The sequence below is a fragment of the Perca fluviatilis genome, chromosome 18 (assembly GCF_010015445.1).
Source record: "Perca fluviatilis chromosome 18, GENO_Pfluv_1.0, whole genome shotgun sequence".
Taxonomy (NCBI): domain Eukaryota; kingdom Metazoa; phylum Chordata; class Actinopteri; order Perciformes; family Percidae; genus Perca; species Perca fluviatilis.
In genome coordinates, this window is record NC_053129.1 from 24,116,114 (window position 1) to 24,131,346 (window position 15,233).

The following is a 15,233-nucleotide window of genomic DNA, read 5'->3' on the forward strand; positions in this document are numbered from 1 at the left end:
ATTCCAGAATAATCTTTTAAGCCTCTTGTTGTTTTTAATGTAATTAATAAAACTCCTGATACATGAGTCAGAGATCTCAGGCCGTCGTTGTGGTGAATATACAGCAGCTTTCAGCCCTGGGGGCCTAAGTGGTTGCAGATGGACAGATCCCACCACAGGGTCTGGGGCTGAGGCTTAGAAGCACTATATATGTGTGTGTGTGTGTGTGGGGGGGACCAAGCCCTCTTCTCTTCCATGTCCACATGCAATAATTCCTGATTTAATGGCTCCCGTGCACTAATAAATGTTTGCAAAATCCATGTTGCCACTGTACAGTTTTATTGTCCCTTAATATGAACAGCACTGTCTTGTACGATGTGTTCTGTCTAGTTAACCTCTGATCCCAGTGGTGTGTCACATATCATTCATCACCAGCAAAATGTCAAGGTTGATCGTTGGATTACATAACTGTATGTGAGGCTGTGTGGGATGCTCTGCGTGTCAGTGTTTGCACGGGCCTGCGGTAAGAGTTTTGACATGTGTGCATGGGAGGGATGTTGTATGGAGTGTGTGTGCGCGCGCCTGCATGAAAAAAAGAAATAAAGAAAACAAGAAAAAACACGCATGATCAGCCATCTGAGTCGTTTGCTCAGCGCACACCTCGAGCGCACACCTCGAGCATCAGCCATGAATACTGAAACATTCAGCAAGCAAATGCAGCCCAGTGTTTATCACCCCCCTTTAAATGGTCGGCAGTGGCCTCTGCGTAAAATCCGCATCCCTCGATGGCCATGCGGAACCTGGAAGCGTGCTGATGCTCGAGGGTGGTTGAGGTGATCCAGTGTGTGCGATGGTGTGAGAAGCCCCGGACCAGACGAGATGATGCCACCATTAACCACCATCCGGAGCTCCAGAGTAGTGTGACCGACGATGCGCCTGGCGCCAAACAATCAAAAAGGCAGATTTGGGAGCAAATGTCAAAGCGCAAACAAACCAAAACCAAATTGTTCTTGTTCTGGGATCGGTTGCTTGATCGCTGTGTGCATGTGGAGCAGCCTGCCTCTTGAATTAAAAAACGTGCCGCTGCCACGGCGCGCACACTGCGGCATACAGACGCATGTGTCCAACATTGAGATAAAAGACAATTGCCCTAATCTGACATGTGCAGCTTTGACTTTTTCTACGGAGCGTGTTGGGCCAAAAACACCGAACGCATCATGGGCTATTTACTACATTTTAATACAAACTACACACTTCATCTAAATGGATTAAAAAACACACACACACACACACACACACACACACACACACACACACACACACACACACACACACACACACACACACACACACACACACACACTCATAAGCACCGCATACTCATTTTTGACCTGCTCCCATTTATAAATGCAAACGATTATATGGCATTGATGCCATGCCCTTGACTATGAAGCGCATTGGTTTGTTTTTGTGATCGATGCTCTGTAATTACAATTAGCCTAACTGATCACTGCAGATTTCTGAGCCTCTCCGCTATGTCCTCAGCTCCCTGTGCCCCGGTGCATCTCAGCGGTCTCTCCCCACTCACCTGTCTTGGTCAACAGCGCCGACATGCTCCACGCCACGAAGAGGGCACTGCAGATAAAGCACACCTGAACGAAAAGCATCTCTCTCCTCTTCCGAACTTTAAATATCTTCGCAATTATTGTCTTTTTGGACGCGCTCACGGTGTCGGTGTCGTCCCGCTCCATGTTTCGCAGCTCGGCCGGCGGCCACTATTTTTGCGTCCTTAAGAGCCAAAGAAACAGCCGCCCCACTTGCCTCTTCACACGGAACACAGCCGGGATGTGGTCCTCATTTCAAGCCGTCCAGGGCGCAGATGGGGAGTAGTGAAGCGGACAGTTTTTCCCCCCCTCTCCTCTTCGCCGTTAAGAAGATGCCTTTCAGCTGCCGGATATTGGACTTGGCAATGACACGGCGGTCAAATTCCGATATAGCCTATAGGCTAGATCTCCAAATCAAGATAGCCCTGCTTCTGAATTCGGATTCTGCAATAGGATGGGTATCGGACCAGCTCCCATTGCAACATGTAGCCTATCCTGTCCCGTGAAGAAAAGAAAAAAAATCAACTGCTGCAATAACCTCTCTCCGTGTAGTTTCTGTTTGGCATAAAATGCGTCAGCGTACAGTCAGAAACGTGGAATCGCTCAGCTGCGCCGTATCGCAAACTCCACGCACCTGCGCCTGTTAAGTGAAACCAATCTGTGTTCATCAAGGGTAATTGTCGAATTCGGCCAGCAGTCGTGCCGCTCGTCTCGCTCGGGCGCCTCCCACTTCACATGAATTCCTCCTCAGTGCAGAAATCCTGGTGCTGATCAGAGAGGACCATCAGCTGCCTTTGCTTCCAGCTGCCCGCTTAGGCTACTATGCGCCCTCCAATGAGACCGCGAGCCCCTTTAACTTTCCCGAGGACTGCATATGCAAACAGCAAGTAAAATACCCCCCCAAAAAACACGCTTTCCTTCTTCTATCGCTCGACTGTCCACATTGAAACCTCCGGACAGCTGCTCATCGATCACCCTGGCCTCTGGAGTCCGGACATCTTTCACGTTATTTGCGCTTCACCGTGAGGTTGGATTTGTGCGACGAGGCAAGCCCTATCATGCTGCTCAAAACAACACAAAACAGGTTTAAAAAACTGCTGTGTTATTAAACCAAATCCAATATTTTCCTGGGTCCCGAGCACAGCCCCTCTAATAACTGGCCTCCAACTCACCTGCTGTCCTCATTTTGATAGCATGCTGAATAATTAAGGTTATAGATCTTCAGGCTCATGTGCGCCTGGCCCCCTCCCTTCCAAATCTACAACCATGAAATAAATCCTCATTGCCTAAAGGTTTTTTTTTGCCAAGATTATAATGGTTTTTACGTTTTGCCCTTCAGAAAATTGCTTCACACAAACAGAGCTGTTGGACATGCACAATGACTAATGTAATGGGGCCCTTTATGTCAGTGTGGCAGTAGTAAATTAAATGTGGGTAAAATATGTCCTACAGTCAGTGATCACTAGGACAACAATTACCATTATAAGGGGAAAATAATCAATTCTGCCAGCATTAATATGAAAGAGCCTCACTTTACTTTGTATGTCATGAATATTCCACAAATGTACTGTATATGTCAGCTTAAAATGCTGAGTGGAACTGGATTTACACTCCACTACACCCCTAATTAGGGTTTGGTAGTTGGCAGTCCTGCAAATGTGTCACCCAACAGGCCAACTCAAATCCCCTGTCCTGGAGGCTCCGTGTGATTGGTGAAGCTCAGGTGTCGTTGCTCACCTATTATTTGGTGTTAGCTGTTGAGCTGTCACTTTGTGTAACAGGAAATAATTGGACAGTTCTATTCTCTGGACACCAAAATGTACATGCTAAGATCAGTGTGTGAATATATGTTATACTTTGACGTAAGTTATTATGATAGCGTAATTTAATTCTGTGATTAAGAAAATGGATATTGCCAAGATATTATCTCTTTTATACATTTGTCTTGTACTGTTTCCTCCCTTAACACATTCAAGAGAGAGATTCAAAGTTGGTGGTTTGAAAAGGAAATTTCGCAGCGGTGTTGGTGGAAAAGCCCTGCCGCCCTGCTGTTTGCTCTAATGCAGATCTCCTCTGTTATTACCCAGCTGTATTTATAAACTGCTCCCAGAATAATTAAGCCACTTCTCATTACTGAACTTTTAATAGTTTGGCCCATTCAATTAAAAGCAGATGATGTTTCCACTTACGAGAAATTGTTCTACATTTTGGGAAATTCGCTTATTAGCTTTCTTAGAGAATTACCGAGAGTAATGCCCGGCCCACACTTAAAGATTTTTCAAATCTTAACAGGTGTTGAAAATGGGAGAGATCCCTCAAGGCGTTGACACACCAATCCGATTATCGGCCGTCAGGCAGTCTGGCGAGGTCGGTGACTCGAGTCTGTTCGGTGTGTTCCGTGCAGTCGTCAGTCAGATGAGCCGTGGGCGTCCATTTTGGCCGATTTGACTTGTTGAATCAGCCAGTGGGCAGTCAGACTCAATGACCAATCTGATTGGTGGAGTGCTAGCCCTTGACTAGCGAATCAGTGCACGAGAAAACCAGAGCTGACAACGCCAGTATCTTCTTATTACTAGTAGCCATCGTATTTTCTTCCGTTCAGCGAGTAATGACATCAACGAACCTTCTTGACTACTATCAACACTCTCTGATGAAAACAATGACTGGCGACAGCATGCTCTGTGTTTACTAGGTCTAGAGAGATGTTCCGTCATTTCCAGTTTTAATTTTTTGGGCGCCTGCTGTTATGAAGACGTATTACGTCTCGCGCACGCGCAGAACATACGCTCAAGTCGGCGTCGCTTCGGTGTGTTCCGAGGCACCGACCGACTCGGGGAGACGAGAGCCGAATGATCAGTCCGACTGCCTTTTCTTTAACAGTTTTGTTCCTATAGTGTGTGGAGCAACCAGTTGGTCAGAACAGCACACTAACACATTAGAACCATCAAAAAATCAGAGCGTGGCTGACAATTGTCGAGAGGTGGGAACCAGGCCCAAAATCGGCTTGATTTTTGTGTAGTGCGTACGTGGCATTAGCTTAGCATAAAGACTTAAAGCATGGGGAAACAGCTAGCCGAAGACCTCTGGTCTATAAAAAAATAGTTACAGCACTTAACGGTAATGCCCCGTAGAACCAAACTTGATGTTTACACTTTGGCTTTTTATGCTAAGCTAGGCTAATCGGCTCCTGGCTCAAGCTACATACTTAGTGTACCTGTCACTTTTAATATAAAGCCAGTGACGGACTGGCCATCTGGAATTTGGGCAAATGCCAGAAGGGCCGCCCCCTATGGGCCACTACTGATAATTTGTCTTTGATAATTTTTTTAAATTTAAGTTATTTTATGCATGTAGCCAAAAATATTCACGATTGTACGCAAGGTGCGTGGAAAGATTCACTCGGAAGGCAGAGTTACTAATTTCCAAGCTAGGTTATTTACAAAAATAGGGCCGGTGAGTTGAAAATGCCAGGGCTGTTTTCTGATCCCAGTCCGTCACTGTATAAAGCTACATATATATTCATGTATCAGGTCATGATTTCTAGGCCGTGTTTATAATACAATGTGTGTGAGATTTAGAGGTGCTGGTAGGTGGATTTTGACATGAGAGTAGTGTCAATCTTTTCATCTAATTCTCAGCAAGAAAGCAAATAGGCATATTTCCTCAAATGTCATACTATTTCTTTAACACTTGAGTGCAATGTTTTCTTGGAATTACATACAGCATTCACACGTGTTTGGGGATTTGTGAGGCTGCAGAGCAGAAGCTGCTCTTGTTGCCTCCAGGCTTGCTGTGGGTCACTTTAACTGTCAATCTACACACACTGGTTGACAAGACTGAAACAGCATGTCAACTTTTACAGCCACCACTGCTGCCCACTTCAGCAAAAACTGAGCAGCATGTTAGGGTCAAAGGCCTCACGCTCTGACGCAATCTCTCCACAGACTGAGGTTATGTAAGATCAGGGCTGTCCCTGTTGGTACAGTACGAGGCAGACCTCCAAAAACTTTACCCTTCATTTCCGAGGAGCATCCAAGACTTTCAAGTAGTGAAGGCTGCTAGTTAAGCATGGAAGGCGTTGCAGGTTATTAGTCAGGGCTTTCTGAATCTGTTGCCAGGACTTGTCTTCATCCTGCAGCTTGTCTTCACGCACACACACACACACACACACACACACACTCAACATGTGTGACCCGTGCCCATGCCAAGGGATTAGTCCCCACCAGGCCCCTGCCCACACAGCAGGCAGGCAATTGGGGAGCAGTGCCAGGGCCTGCTTACAGAGATTTAGCCACTGCTTTATACTCTCTCTGACTTGGTCAAACATACATACATGGCCTCCTTTGCCTCTTGCAGGACCCAGTGAATGGCCGCTGATCCGCAGCAGAGATAATGTGCGTGAACCATGGGTTTAGCTGCCGGCAGACGGTGAGAGATTGGCTCTGTAGGAGTGTTTTGATGTGGGTAGATGTCAAAAGGAGCAGTCGGTGTACTGTAAATGTGTTGTTTGATATAAATGCCACGTTTGTATCATGTCCCTGTGCTGCAGATCACTAATGAAGTGTGTGAGTGCTGCACAACAATTGACTCAGACTCATGTCAGCTTTCAACTCCATAATTGCTTTGATGATTCATGTGGTTTATTCATTGGTTTAATGCAGTGATTAAGATCCTGCAGAAACATGGCACAGTTTACATAATGTTTCAATGAAAGATATTGTTTCAATGCAAACATTTACTATGTAGGCTTTTGAATGAAGTACTGGTGGTATGTCCCAGTTAAACAATGTGTGACTAGTCTATGTGACTAGACCGTGAATGATTATCAACTGCTACTATTTGCAATGATACCACTTAATTACAGCATGGCTGTCATGAACCTGGAGTTTGTTTAATTTCCTGTTTTATTTTGTAGGTTCTTCTCATGTGTCATGTCTTGTTTTACTTTCTGCCTTGTGTGTTTTCCTTACTGATTGTCTGTCCAGCCCTGATGTATTTAATCTGTTACTCGTTACCACCCTTCTTTCCTTGTGTATAAGAGTCTTGGTGTTCTCTTGTTTCACAGTCTCTGCTTTTGTTTTTGGCTCCAAGTATGATATTTCCTAGTAATTACTTCTCCATTGTTTAGTATTTCTTGTCTTTAGCTTTTGCTATTAAAGCTGGTTTTGTTTCATCCACCTGCCTAACTGGTCTCCTGCCTTTGGGTCCTCCTTTTGAACTCTCAAACTGTGACAAAACTGTGACAGTATATCATTTGAAATGCTTAATGAAGGACTGGCATTACCCAAAAGGTCCCATTAGGTTATTTCGGCAAGCTGAAGTCTGAACTTTAATTCTGTGGTTGAGAAAACAATCTCACCACATGGCCCATAGCGGTTCTGGAGCTTTCAATCATATCACCTAATCTGCATCCATCAGCAAATAGATATTTCCCAGTTGTCATTAAATTGTAGATCTTCAAATTATTTCTGAGTATTTTAATTAAAGACTATGCAACATTTGATAAAAGAAATAACACAATCTTTCCATTAGAAATAATTTTTTTAACGCCATAAAATGCACTTTTGCTCAATTTAGTACACTGCAAGATTTTGCGGCTACAGCCTTACTTGGTCTTGTATGACCAGTAGTCTTTGGTCGCTAATGTTAGCTAATGGTAACACATTTTAGATAAACATTGCTGCTGTGTAACTTACATAACTGAGTCAAATTTGCTGGCTTTGAGACTCTTCTCTATTTGTGTTACTGTTACATTTTAGCATGACACAGGTAAACATTATGCTTTATTGCGCAACAAAAACAGGAAGTTGTAGTCAAAAACCACTCGGATGATGTCTTCAACTGACTCATGAGTATCTTGGGATAAGACAGCTGTTTCTTCTTATGCTTTAGATCAAAAAGAATATTTCATCTTCAGTGTATGCCTTCAAGAACTTTGTAATTAAAATAATATTTTGAAACTGCTGATATAGCTCAGTATAGCTTTTTCTCTGTGCTTTTGTGTATATGGTTAAAACAAGAGAGAAAACGACAACTGTACAATACAGTACAATGCCCTTTTGCAGTGTTTGCACAGTGACTACACAGTGCTGGGATATCCCATGCATACAGTAAGTGGGGCTGATTTTGCTGAGGTGTGTTTGTGGTGGATAGGTGACACTGAGCCAAAGAAGGAAGCGTGACACCTTCAATTAATGCACTGCTGGCATTGTAACTAATATTTTACTAATTATCTGAAGCAAGTAAACAGATGGAGAGAGAAATATCCCCCAGCTTTCAAACTCTTTTTTTTTCTCAGTCTGCCAACTATTGCAGAGCCCACTTTAGCCAATGGCTGGTACTAATAGTACAGTACAAGCTTGGTACACACACACACACACACACACACACACACACACACACACACACACACACACACACACACACACACACATACACACACGCACATACACACACAGGAAATGTCCCTGGAGAGTTGCTGATTTTAACTCCTTGCATAAGCTCCTCAGTGAGCTGCAGGAAAAATGAAATATTAATCGTGAGTGTTGAGCATTCTGTGGCAGTATTGCAGGTTTATTTGTATGCCTGCTCAGGTGTGAAGAGTAAACAGGGCAGAGACAAGCAACATAACGTCTAATCTGTGTATTCTGGAGGCAGCAGCCATCTCCTGTACTGCTCTCTTCATCTTCCAGGATATGAAAACTCACCCATACAGCTGTCGTCAAAATAAGGCAACACAGACAACCAAGACAGCATCTGCACCAAAAATTATGATTCATACAGTGCTTTTATACTGTAACTACATGAGATGCAGGTTTATCTGCTCCAGCAAATTGATCATTTACTAGTGCAGTGCCCGTTGAAAATGTGCCTGTTTGGAACGGGCGATTACTTGGCCTGTGGTATTGCTGCTTGTAGAATTCATTAAACCTGTAGCCTACCCCAAAATTACTTACAGAAGGACCCCAAACCACTTCAAAAGCAACTCCCCTGTATAACCTACTACTAACTTACAGATTTACCTGACAGAAAACGTTGCAGATTCAGAATGTAATCACAAAATATCACAATGAAAATGAGGAGTAATCAGACATTAGCGTCATGGACTCATGGCAGTGCGCTACCCACCTGGCCCGTTAAGAGAGCTAAACAGCACATGTCTACGATCATCAACCACCAGAACCTGTGTGTGTGTGTGTGTGTGTGCGCGTGCAGAGAGAGAGAGAGAGAGAGAGAGAGAGATGGTGTAGAGTGAGTCACGACACAAACAGGTGCACACACACACACAGACAGACAGACGTTCCTGCAATTTATAGATAGATTGTTTCATTTCTGTTGAATTATCTCTCAAAAAACTTAGTTCAAATAACACATAATGAGTGTGAGAGGGGTGTCTTCTGACTCCCTATAGCCCTTAAATATTTGGTGGATTAATTCGGTATAAGAAGGGCAAAATGTGACACTTGTTCTGTATATAATGCAATCCAATACAGTAGCCAGGCAATAGATTTGTTAGCTTTATCTGCTGAAGAAGAGCATGAGTTGTGGTTGAAAGCTCCAGTAAAAAGCTATTGAGTGGACTTTGATTTACCATTTTGTTTTAAAACTACTCTTTAATGGGCAGGGTAGTTTGTAGGGTTGCATTGGACTGCTTTAAACTGCAGGGTGTTTTTGTTATTTTGTCCACCCTCTTTACAAATGCTAATGTGAACAGTAAATATGCTTTTGCTACTGTAGAAGAAATGACTCTTACATCTTTTTCATTATCACGGTGACAAACTCTATTATCAGTTCTACCAAACCTGCTTATTTTGAGTTTTTAGAATTTCTGCTTTAGTCATTTGAGCTCAGATCAGATCAGATCAGGACTGTGTAAAAATTGGATGAAGGTTTTACTGTGCGGGGCGCCCTGCTGCCTAACGGCGGCCAGCGGCTAAAGGAAAAAGACTGGCTATATCTGAGAGAGACTTAGCCTTTTTCTAATGAGCTGCACATAAATAACGTCATTATTCTTTTGTCTGCAGAGCCGAAAAGGAATGTTAGGCAGGCAAAGAGCAACCTTTTCCCCTTGAAAAGAACAGTGGAGTCCCATTCAGACTAACCACAGAGGTTATGCCAACAGAAACATGCTGCCCATTCATTCTGGGAAGATATCATCAGAGTTGGAGACACAGGCTGCAACCGTACTCTGAAGCAGAGGGCAAATGAAGGCGAGTTCTTCAACTTCATTCACTTGCAGCTGGGGGTGGTGGTGGAGGGGTGGCCATTAAAGTCAATGAGCCAGTAGATTTCCCTGCTGTGTGATTTCATCACCCTGCACACCTCCATACTGGACACAGAAGTTATAGGCACTGTGTAGTAGGAGGATGAGTAGGAGTTGCTAATGTCAAAGTCTCATTATTCACAAGCTGGCACGAGGACTGGAACGTGCTTTTTGATGGGAGCACTCCACCAGTTTTACATGAAGATCAGTTAGCTTGTCATGAAGACACTGCTTAGTCTGTGAAAACAGTAGTTTTTTAAAGTCTGAAAAAATAACCCTGAAATATCACATTTTTAACCAAAGAGTTACAAACTTTGGGGTAGAACTTGAAAGACGTGGGCATTTGGGAGGGTCTGACCAAAAACACTTGACAACCTTAATGTTTTTGCTCTCAGGTCTCATGTTAAGTCTTTAGGTGGTCAAGTGTCATGTCAACTCTCACACCAGCCAGACCCAAGTCAAGTTTGAAGTCACTGTTTTTGTGACTTAAATCTGGCTCAAGTCTACAGCTCTGAAAGTTATTGTTTTCTGCATTTGGCATGAGATGGATAGAATTAGCCTTAAAAGAGAATGTGAGAGAAAGAAAGCATTAAAAGAAAACTTAGCATACTTGCCTGTGAGTGGACACTATCTTTGAGGGGCGGCAGTAGTATGGCAAGCAGTTTTAACATTTAATCAAACCACATTCCCATCTGTAATTACATTTTAGATATCCATAATAGCATTTCTACTGGATAAAATTGTATTCTCAATAGTTAGAATAGTAATTAAAGAACTCCACAATAACATTTTTACTAGTAGAAATTGTATTTCAAGATATCTACAACTTTGATTGTACTGGTCAAAGCTAAATAAAAGATATCTAAAAATCGTTTTAAAATTGTAATTGTCAGTTTAAACATTTAATAGCTAGACTGGATATTTATTGCAGGTATCCATAATTCAACTCTTCCTTGTCAAAAAGAACAATTCAGATATCCACAAAGACATTCTTCCTATCTACAACTGTCATTTCAGATATCCACAACGTCATTCTTCCTATCAAAAATGAACATTCAGGATATCTGCATTATAATTATTACTAGGAATAACTCCCATTTTAGATATCTACAATACAATTGTTACTAGTCAAAACTAAAGTGAGCCATTTTGGCATTTATCATTATCTTTTTGTTTAACGTCAAACACTGTGTCAGTTACTATTTCAGATATATAAAATTACATTCTGGATGGGAAGCATTACTATTATAGATATCCAAAATTGCAGTTGTACATATCCATCATTTTTACGAGTCAGAATGTCTTTTGGAGAGTAAAATTACAATTTAGATATCTCGAATGTTTGTTTTATTTGGATATCTGTCATTAGAGTTTTGACTAGTAACAATTGTATTGTAGATATCTGAAATGGAAGTTCTTCCTAGTAATAATTCTATTGCAGATATCCTGAATGTTCATTTTTGATAGGAAGAATAACGTTGTGGACATCTGAAATTGAAAGCCCCATACACATGAATGGGAAACATGACGTAATTTGTACAAGTAAGAATGACGTTGTGGATATTTGAAATGACAATTGTAGATAGGAAGAATGTCATTGTCGTTATCTGAATTGTTCGTTTTGACTAGGAAGAGTTGAATGATGGATATCTGCAATACATATCCAGTCTAGCTATTAAATGTTAAAATGGCTAGCCATAGAAGTAGCGGCAGTTTCTCACTCAGTAGGGACTTGGCTTGGGAACCTGAGGGAAGCCGGCTCAAGTCCTGGACGGGCCAGGTACAAAGTGTGGACTGTTAGCTGGAGAGATGCCAGTTCACCTGCTGGGCACTGCTGAGGCACGAACGCCTAACTGCTCAGGGCGCTTTGCTGCGGCGACCCATCATTCTGACATCTCTCCACATTTGATGCTTGTGCATCACTTATGTTGCTCTACAAGTTAAAGCAAGCAGAATAATTTGGACATTCTGTTTGACCGAGGCCACCGCTCAGTGCTGCCATGTAAACTGAACTGCACAAAGACAAACGGTTGTAGTGCTGCTGATTCACTTCTCTGGATCAACACTCCTCGGTCCAGCCTCTATTTGTTCTCACATCCACATCATTCACTGCAGATGATTCAGCCTTATTATACGGCCTTGTGACATGCCAGAGAGTCATCCTAGGTTTAGGAGAGACGTCTGCAAGGGTAAACAAAGAGAGTGAATCCTCATCGTGTTTTCTGAGCTTGAATTAATCATCAGCAGGGGTCTCCTCACAGCTCTCAAGGTAGTGTCAGCTCTGTCACATCAGATAAGGCCGGCTCCTTCTGATGTGCTGAGCGGAAAGAGCAGGCCAGCCAGGATGCATTCTGCTGACTGGCTGGAACCACATGTCAGCCTGAATGCAGTTTGCTAAGAGGCTGATACTGCCCTCATCCAAGAACGTGTTTCCTGAACCAATTGTCTGCATTGCCTCAAGTTACAGATAACCAACTGGTCAGGTTTGTTTTGCTCTGGGAGGAGAAGAATGCGCTGTTTGTACACAAGCCAAGGAAAACAATCTCATGCGATCTGTCCTAAATATCCAGTCACATACACATGATTGCTAAGTCATCCAAATGTCTCTGCCAGGGAGCCAGCCAGGATGAGTCCCAGCCATGAATGCACCCAACAAAACGCATTGTTTCATCAAAAAGGAAACATGGCAGCTGCAGTATTGTGGACTGTGGATAATCTGGCAGGAAGTGCCTTGGTGGATTTGTGCTCGTGAGCATCCCCGCTTTGTGGACGGGTGTGAAGAGTAGGTTGCATAAGAGGATCACCTCCGTAATGGTATAATTCAGGATTCCTGCTCAACACAGCCTTTCTATGTGTCTTAAAGAAAGGGTGGGCAAGAGTGATTCCTTTACTGAAAGACCATTACCACAGGAAGATGCCAGCACATGGGGATTACCCACTGAGGCAGGAATTAGGGAAGAGATGGATTGGATGAATTAAGATGTGTTGTTTAAAAAGTCAACACCACACAAACAGATATTTAGAGAAATAGTTGACAATGACATTTCATGTAGATGTAACTGCCGACGATGGTAGCTTTGCAACCTTTTATGGTTTGTTGACACTTCTGTAGCCCTTTCATGGGAGATATTTTAGCTGTCTAAATATCTCAGACTCAAAATTACAAGGCTGAGGCTGGCATGAATGTTGAAATTCTCTTATAGGCATATTTTCCAACATGTCAAACTAATCTTTAAGCTTTCTTCAACAGTGGCTTCCTGAATTGCTATTTTACTCTGTTAATTTGAGTGTTAAAATATCATCTGAGGGTGAGATAAATGCATAACAATAGTATCTGTCATTCTGTCAAACGGACTGCTTTGTATTCATTCACAACCTTTGATTAGCCCAAAAACGGCAGTAATAAAGCTCCAGAAATTTTAATGTGATGTCCATTTGCGGAGAGTGACAAGTTCCATTTTCAGAGCTGGTAACATATCAGCCTTATGCTATGTTTGACTATTGTGAGGTTTCATAGAAATCCGTCCCCTTTTTACATTATTACATTGATGTCATTGGCATTAAGTGGTCTGCTTAGTGAGGAGACCGGGAATTCAAAAGGGATTAAATTCATTCATCCTCCAATCCACACAGATGAATGGATATACACAACCAAGACGCTCTTTTTTGAGTACATCTTTGTGCCAATGAGTATATAGTGTGAAAGGCAGGGGAGCCAGGTTATGGATTTATGGATTTGACAGATTGGCAGAGCACTTGTTGAGCTGAGAGTAGCTCTCTCGCTGGCCTCCAGGGGGCAGAGCGTCCTCAGTGCCCCTGGGAGACTGTCCTGTGCTCTGGGCTTAGCTGCTCGTTACATTAAAACAGGGGCTTCTGTGACAGAGTCAGCATTATGAGAGCTAAGAGGATTAGGTGATGGACATTTCTGGCGTTGCCGGTCAATTATCAAAATGAAAAGCAGTGACTGGGCAGGGCTGGCATGAAGCAGAAGAGCTCCTCTCTCCTCCTCGTCTCCACTCTCGCTCTCTATCTCTCACTCAGCTTCTGTCTGTCACAGGTTACTGAGGTTCAGGGGAGGCGGGGGAAGAAATAAATAAAAGGCACCATTGATGTGTTTCTGAACATGAAGTGTGTGTGTGTGTGAGCTACGGATTAAAAAAGAGCATTTAAATTTTAATGTTTTTAAAGTGCAAAACTGTATGTTATGCAACTGTGTAAAAAACAGGCCTGCACGTCAGCCAGCCATCCATCCGTGCTCAAGTCTAACTCCTCCAACCGTGTGCATAATCACCCCCCCACACACACTGTCTCTAACACGGCTTGCTTTCCCTGTCCTACGTGTGTGTGTGTGTGTGTGTGTGTGTGTGTGTGCCCCCCTGTGATTGCTTAACAGGCTATCAGCGTAGGAGGAGTCTCCATCACTATGATGCACATGTGATGTTGGACAATTGGGGATGATGAAGAGGAGATGTGGGGGGAGGCAGGAAGCAGGAAAATAAAGGGTTGTATTGGTATATCTGCAAAAGTGGCATTTCACAGCTGCCTGGGTTAAGGATCTACCCCGGGGATTCACACAACAGTGCAAACGTAATCAACCGAGTCAATGTGCCACCACGGCTGCAGCAGACACATCTCTCCGGCAATGACACCCTGCCTTCCCCTCCATCCTCAAGGCCAGCCAGCAACATCCCCTCTTATCACCCAACTTTCTCTACACCGGTTAGACCTCGCTGGAGCACAGCAGAGGTGAGGCTGTATATCCATGTGTGCCTGAAAAAGATAAGAAAACAAACTGCTGAACCGTTTCATTATTATTATTTTTTTTTTACCCCGTCACAAACAGCCATGGAGGTAAACACTTTTTTTTTTTTTTTTTTTTTTTGCTGCGAGAGACACGTTACCTGAAATATGAAAGAGAAGAGCGGTAATCCTGACTCACTAGATAGCAGGCTGAATTATATATTAAATCCCAGTTATCACTTCAGGGACAATGTCATCTCACCACTGTATTACAGATGGTCCTGCTGCATGGGCAGATTTGATATGGGTATTCAGAGGTGGTTAGAAGCAGCTGAAAAATGTCTCCATCTGGCGTTACTGCAGTAACTAGTTGACCGAGTAGGCAGTTTGGTGATAGTACATCAGCACGCAAAGCACATGCTAAAAAAACCATCTAATGTGAGAAGAGCTTGCTACTTATTTTCGGCAACAAAAATTATACTTATAAATATTCACTTAATATTCAGCATTATAAGCCAATTTCACACATGAAGATCAGTTTACTAGCCTAGAAGACTATTTAGCTGTCGCCTGTGGCTCTGGAGAAAATTTGTCAATTGGAGAAAATTACTATGATGATGTTCATCAGGGTTAGCTTAGTTTGGTCT

At 43.0% G+C, this 15,233-nt stretch overlaps 1 protein-coding gene across 3 annotated transcripts in view; it reads right to left on the bottom strand.

Moving 5' to 3' along the window:
- Positions 1-2,735, bottom strand: part of slc24a4b (solute carrier family 24 member 4b) — a 39,290-nt gene extending 36,555 nt beyond the window's left edge. Inside the window, exon 1 of one of the 3 annotated variants that reach the window (XM_039781675.1) lies at positions 1,568-2,735. In XM_039781675.1, coding sequence (XP_039637609.1) covers positions 1,568-1,730 — 163 coding nt within the window. In that variant the 5' untranslated portion in view covers positions 1,731-2,735. The remainder of the gene's footprint in view (positions 1-1,567) is intronic. The other 2 variants (XM_039781677.1, XM_039781676.1) reach the window with 2 other exon arrangements.
- Positions 2,736-15,233: the final 12,498 nt, after the last annotated feature.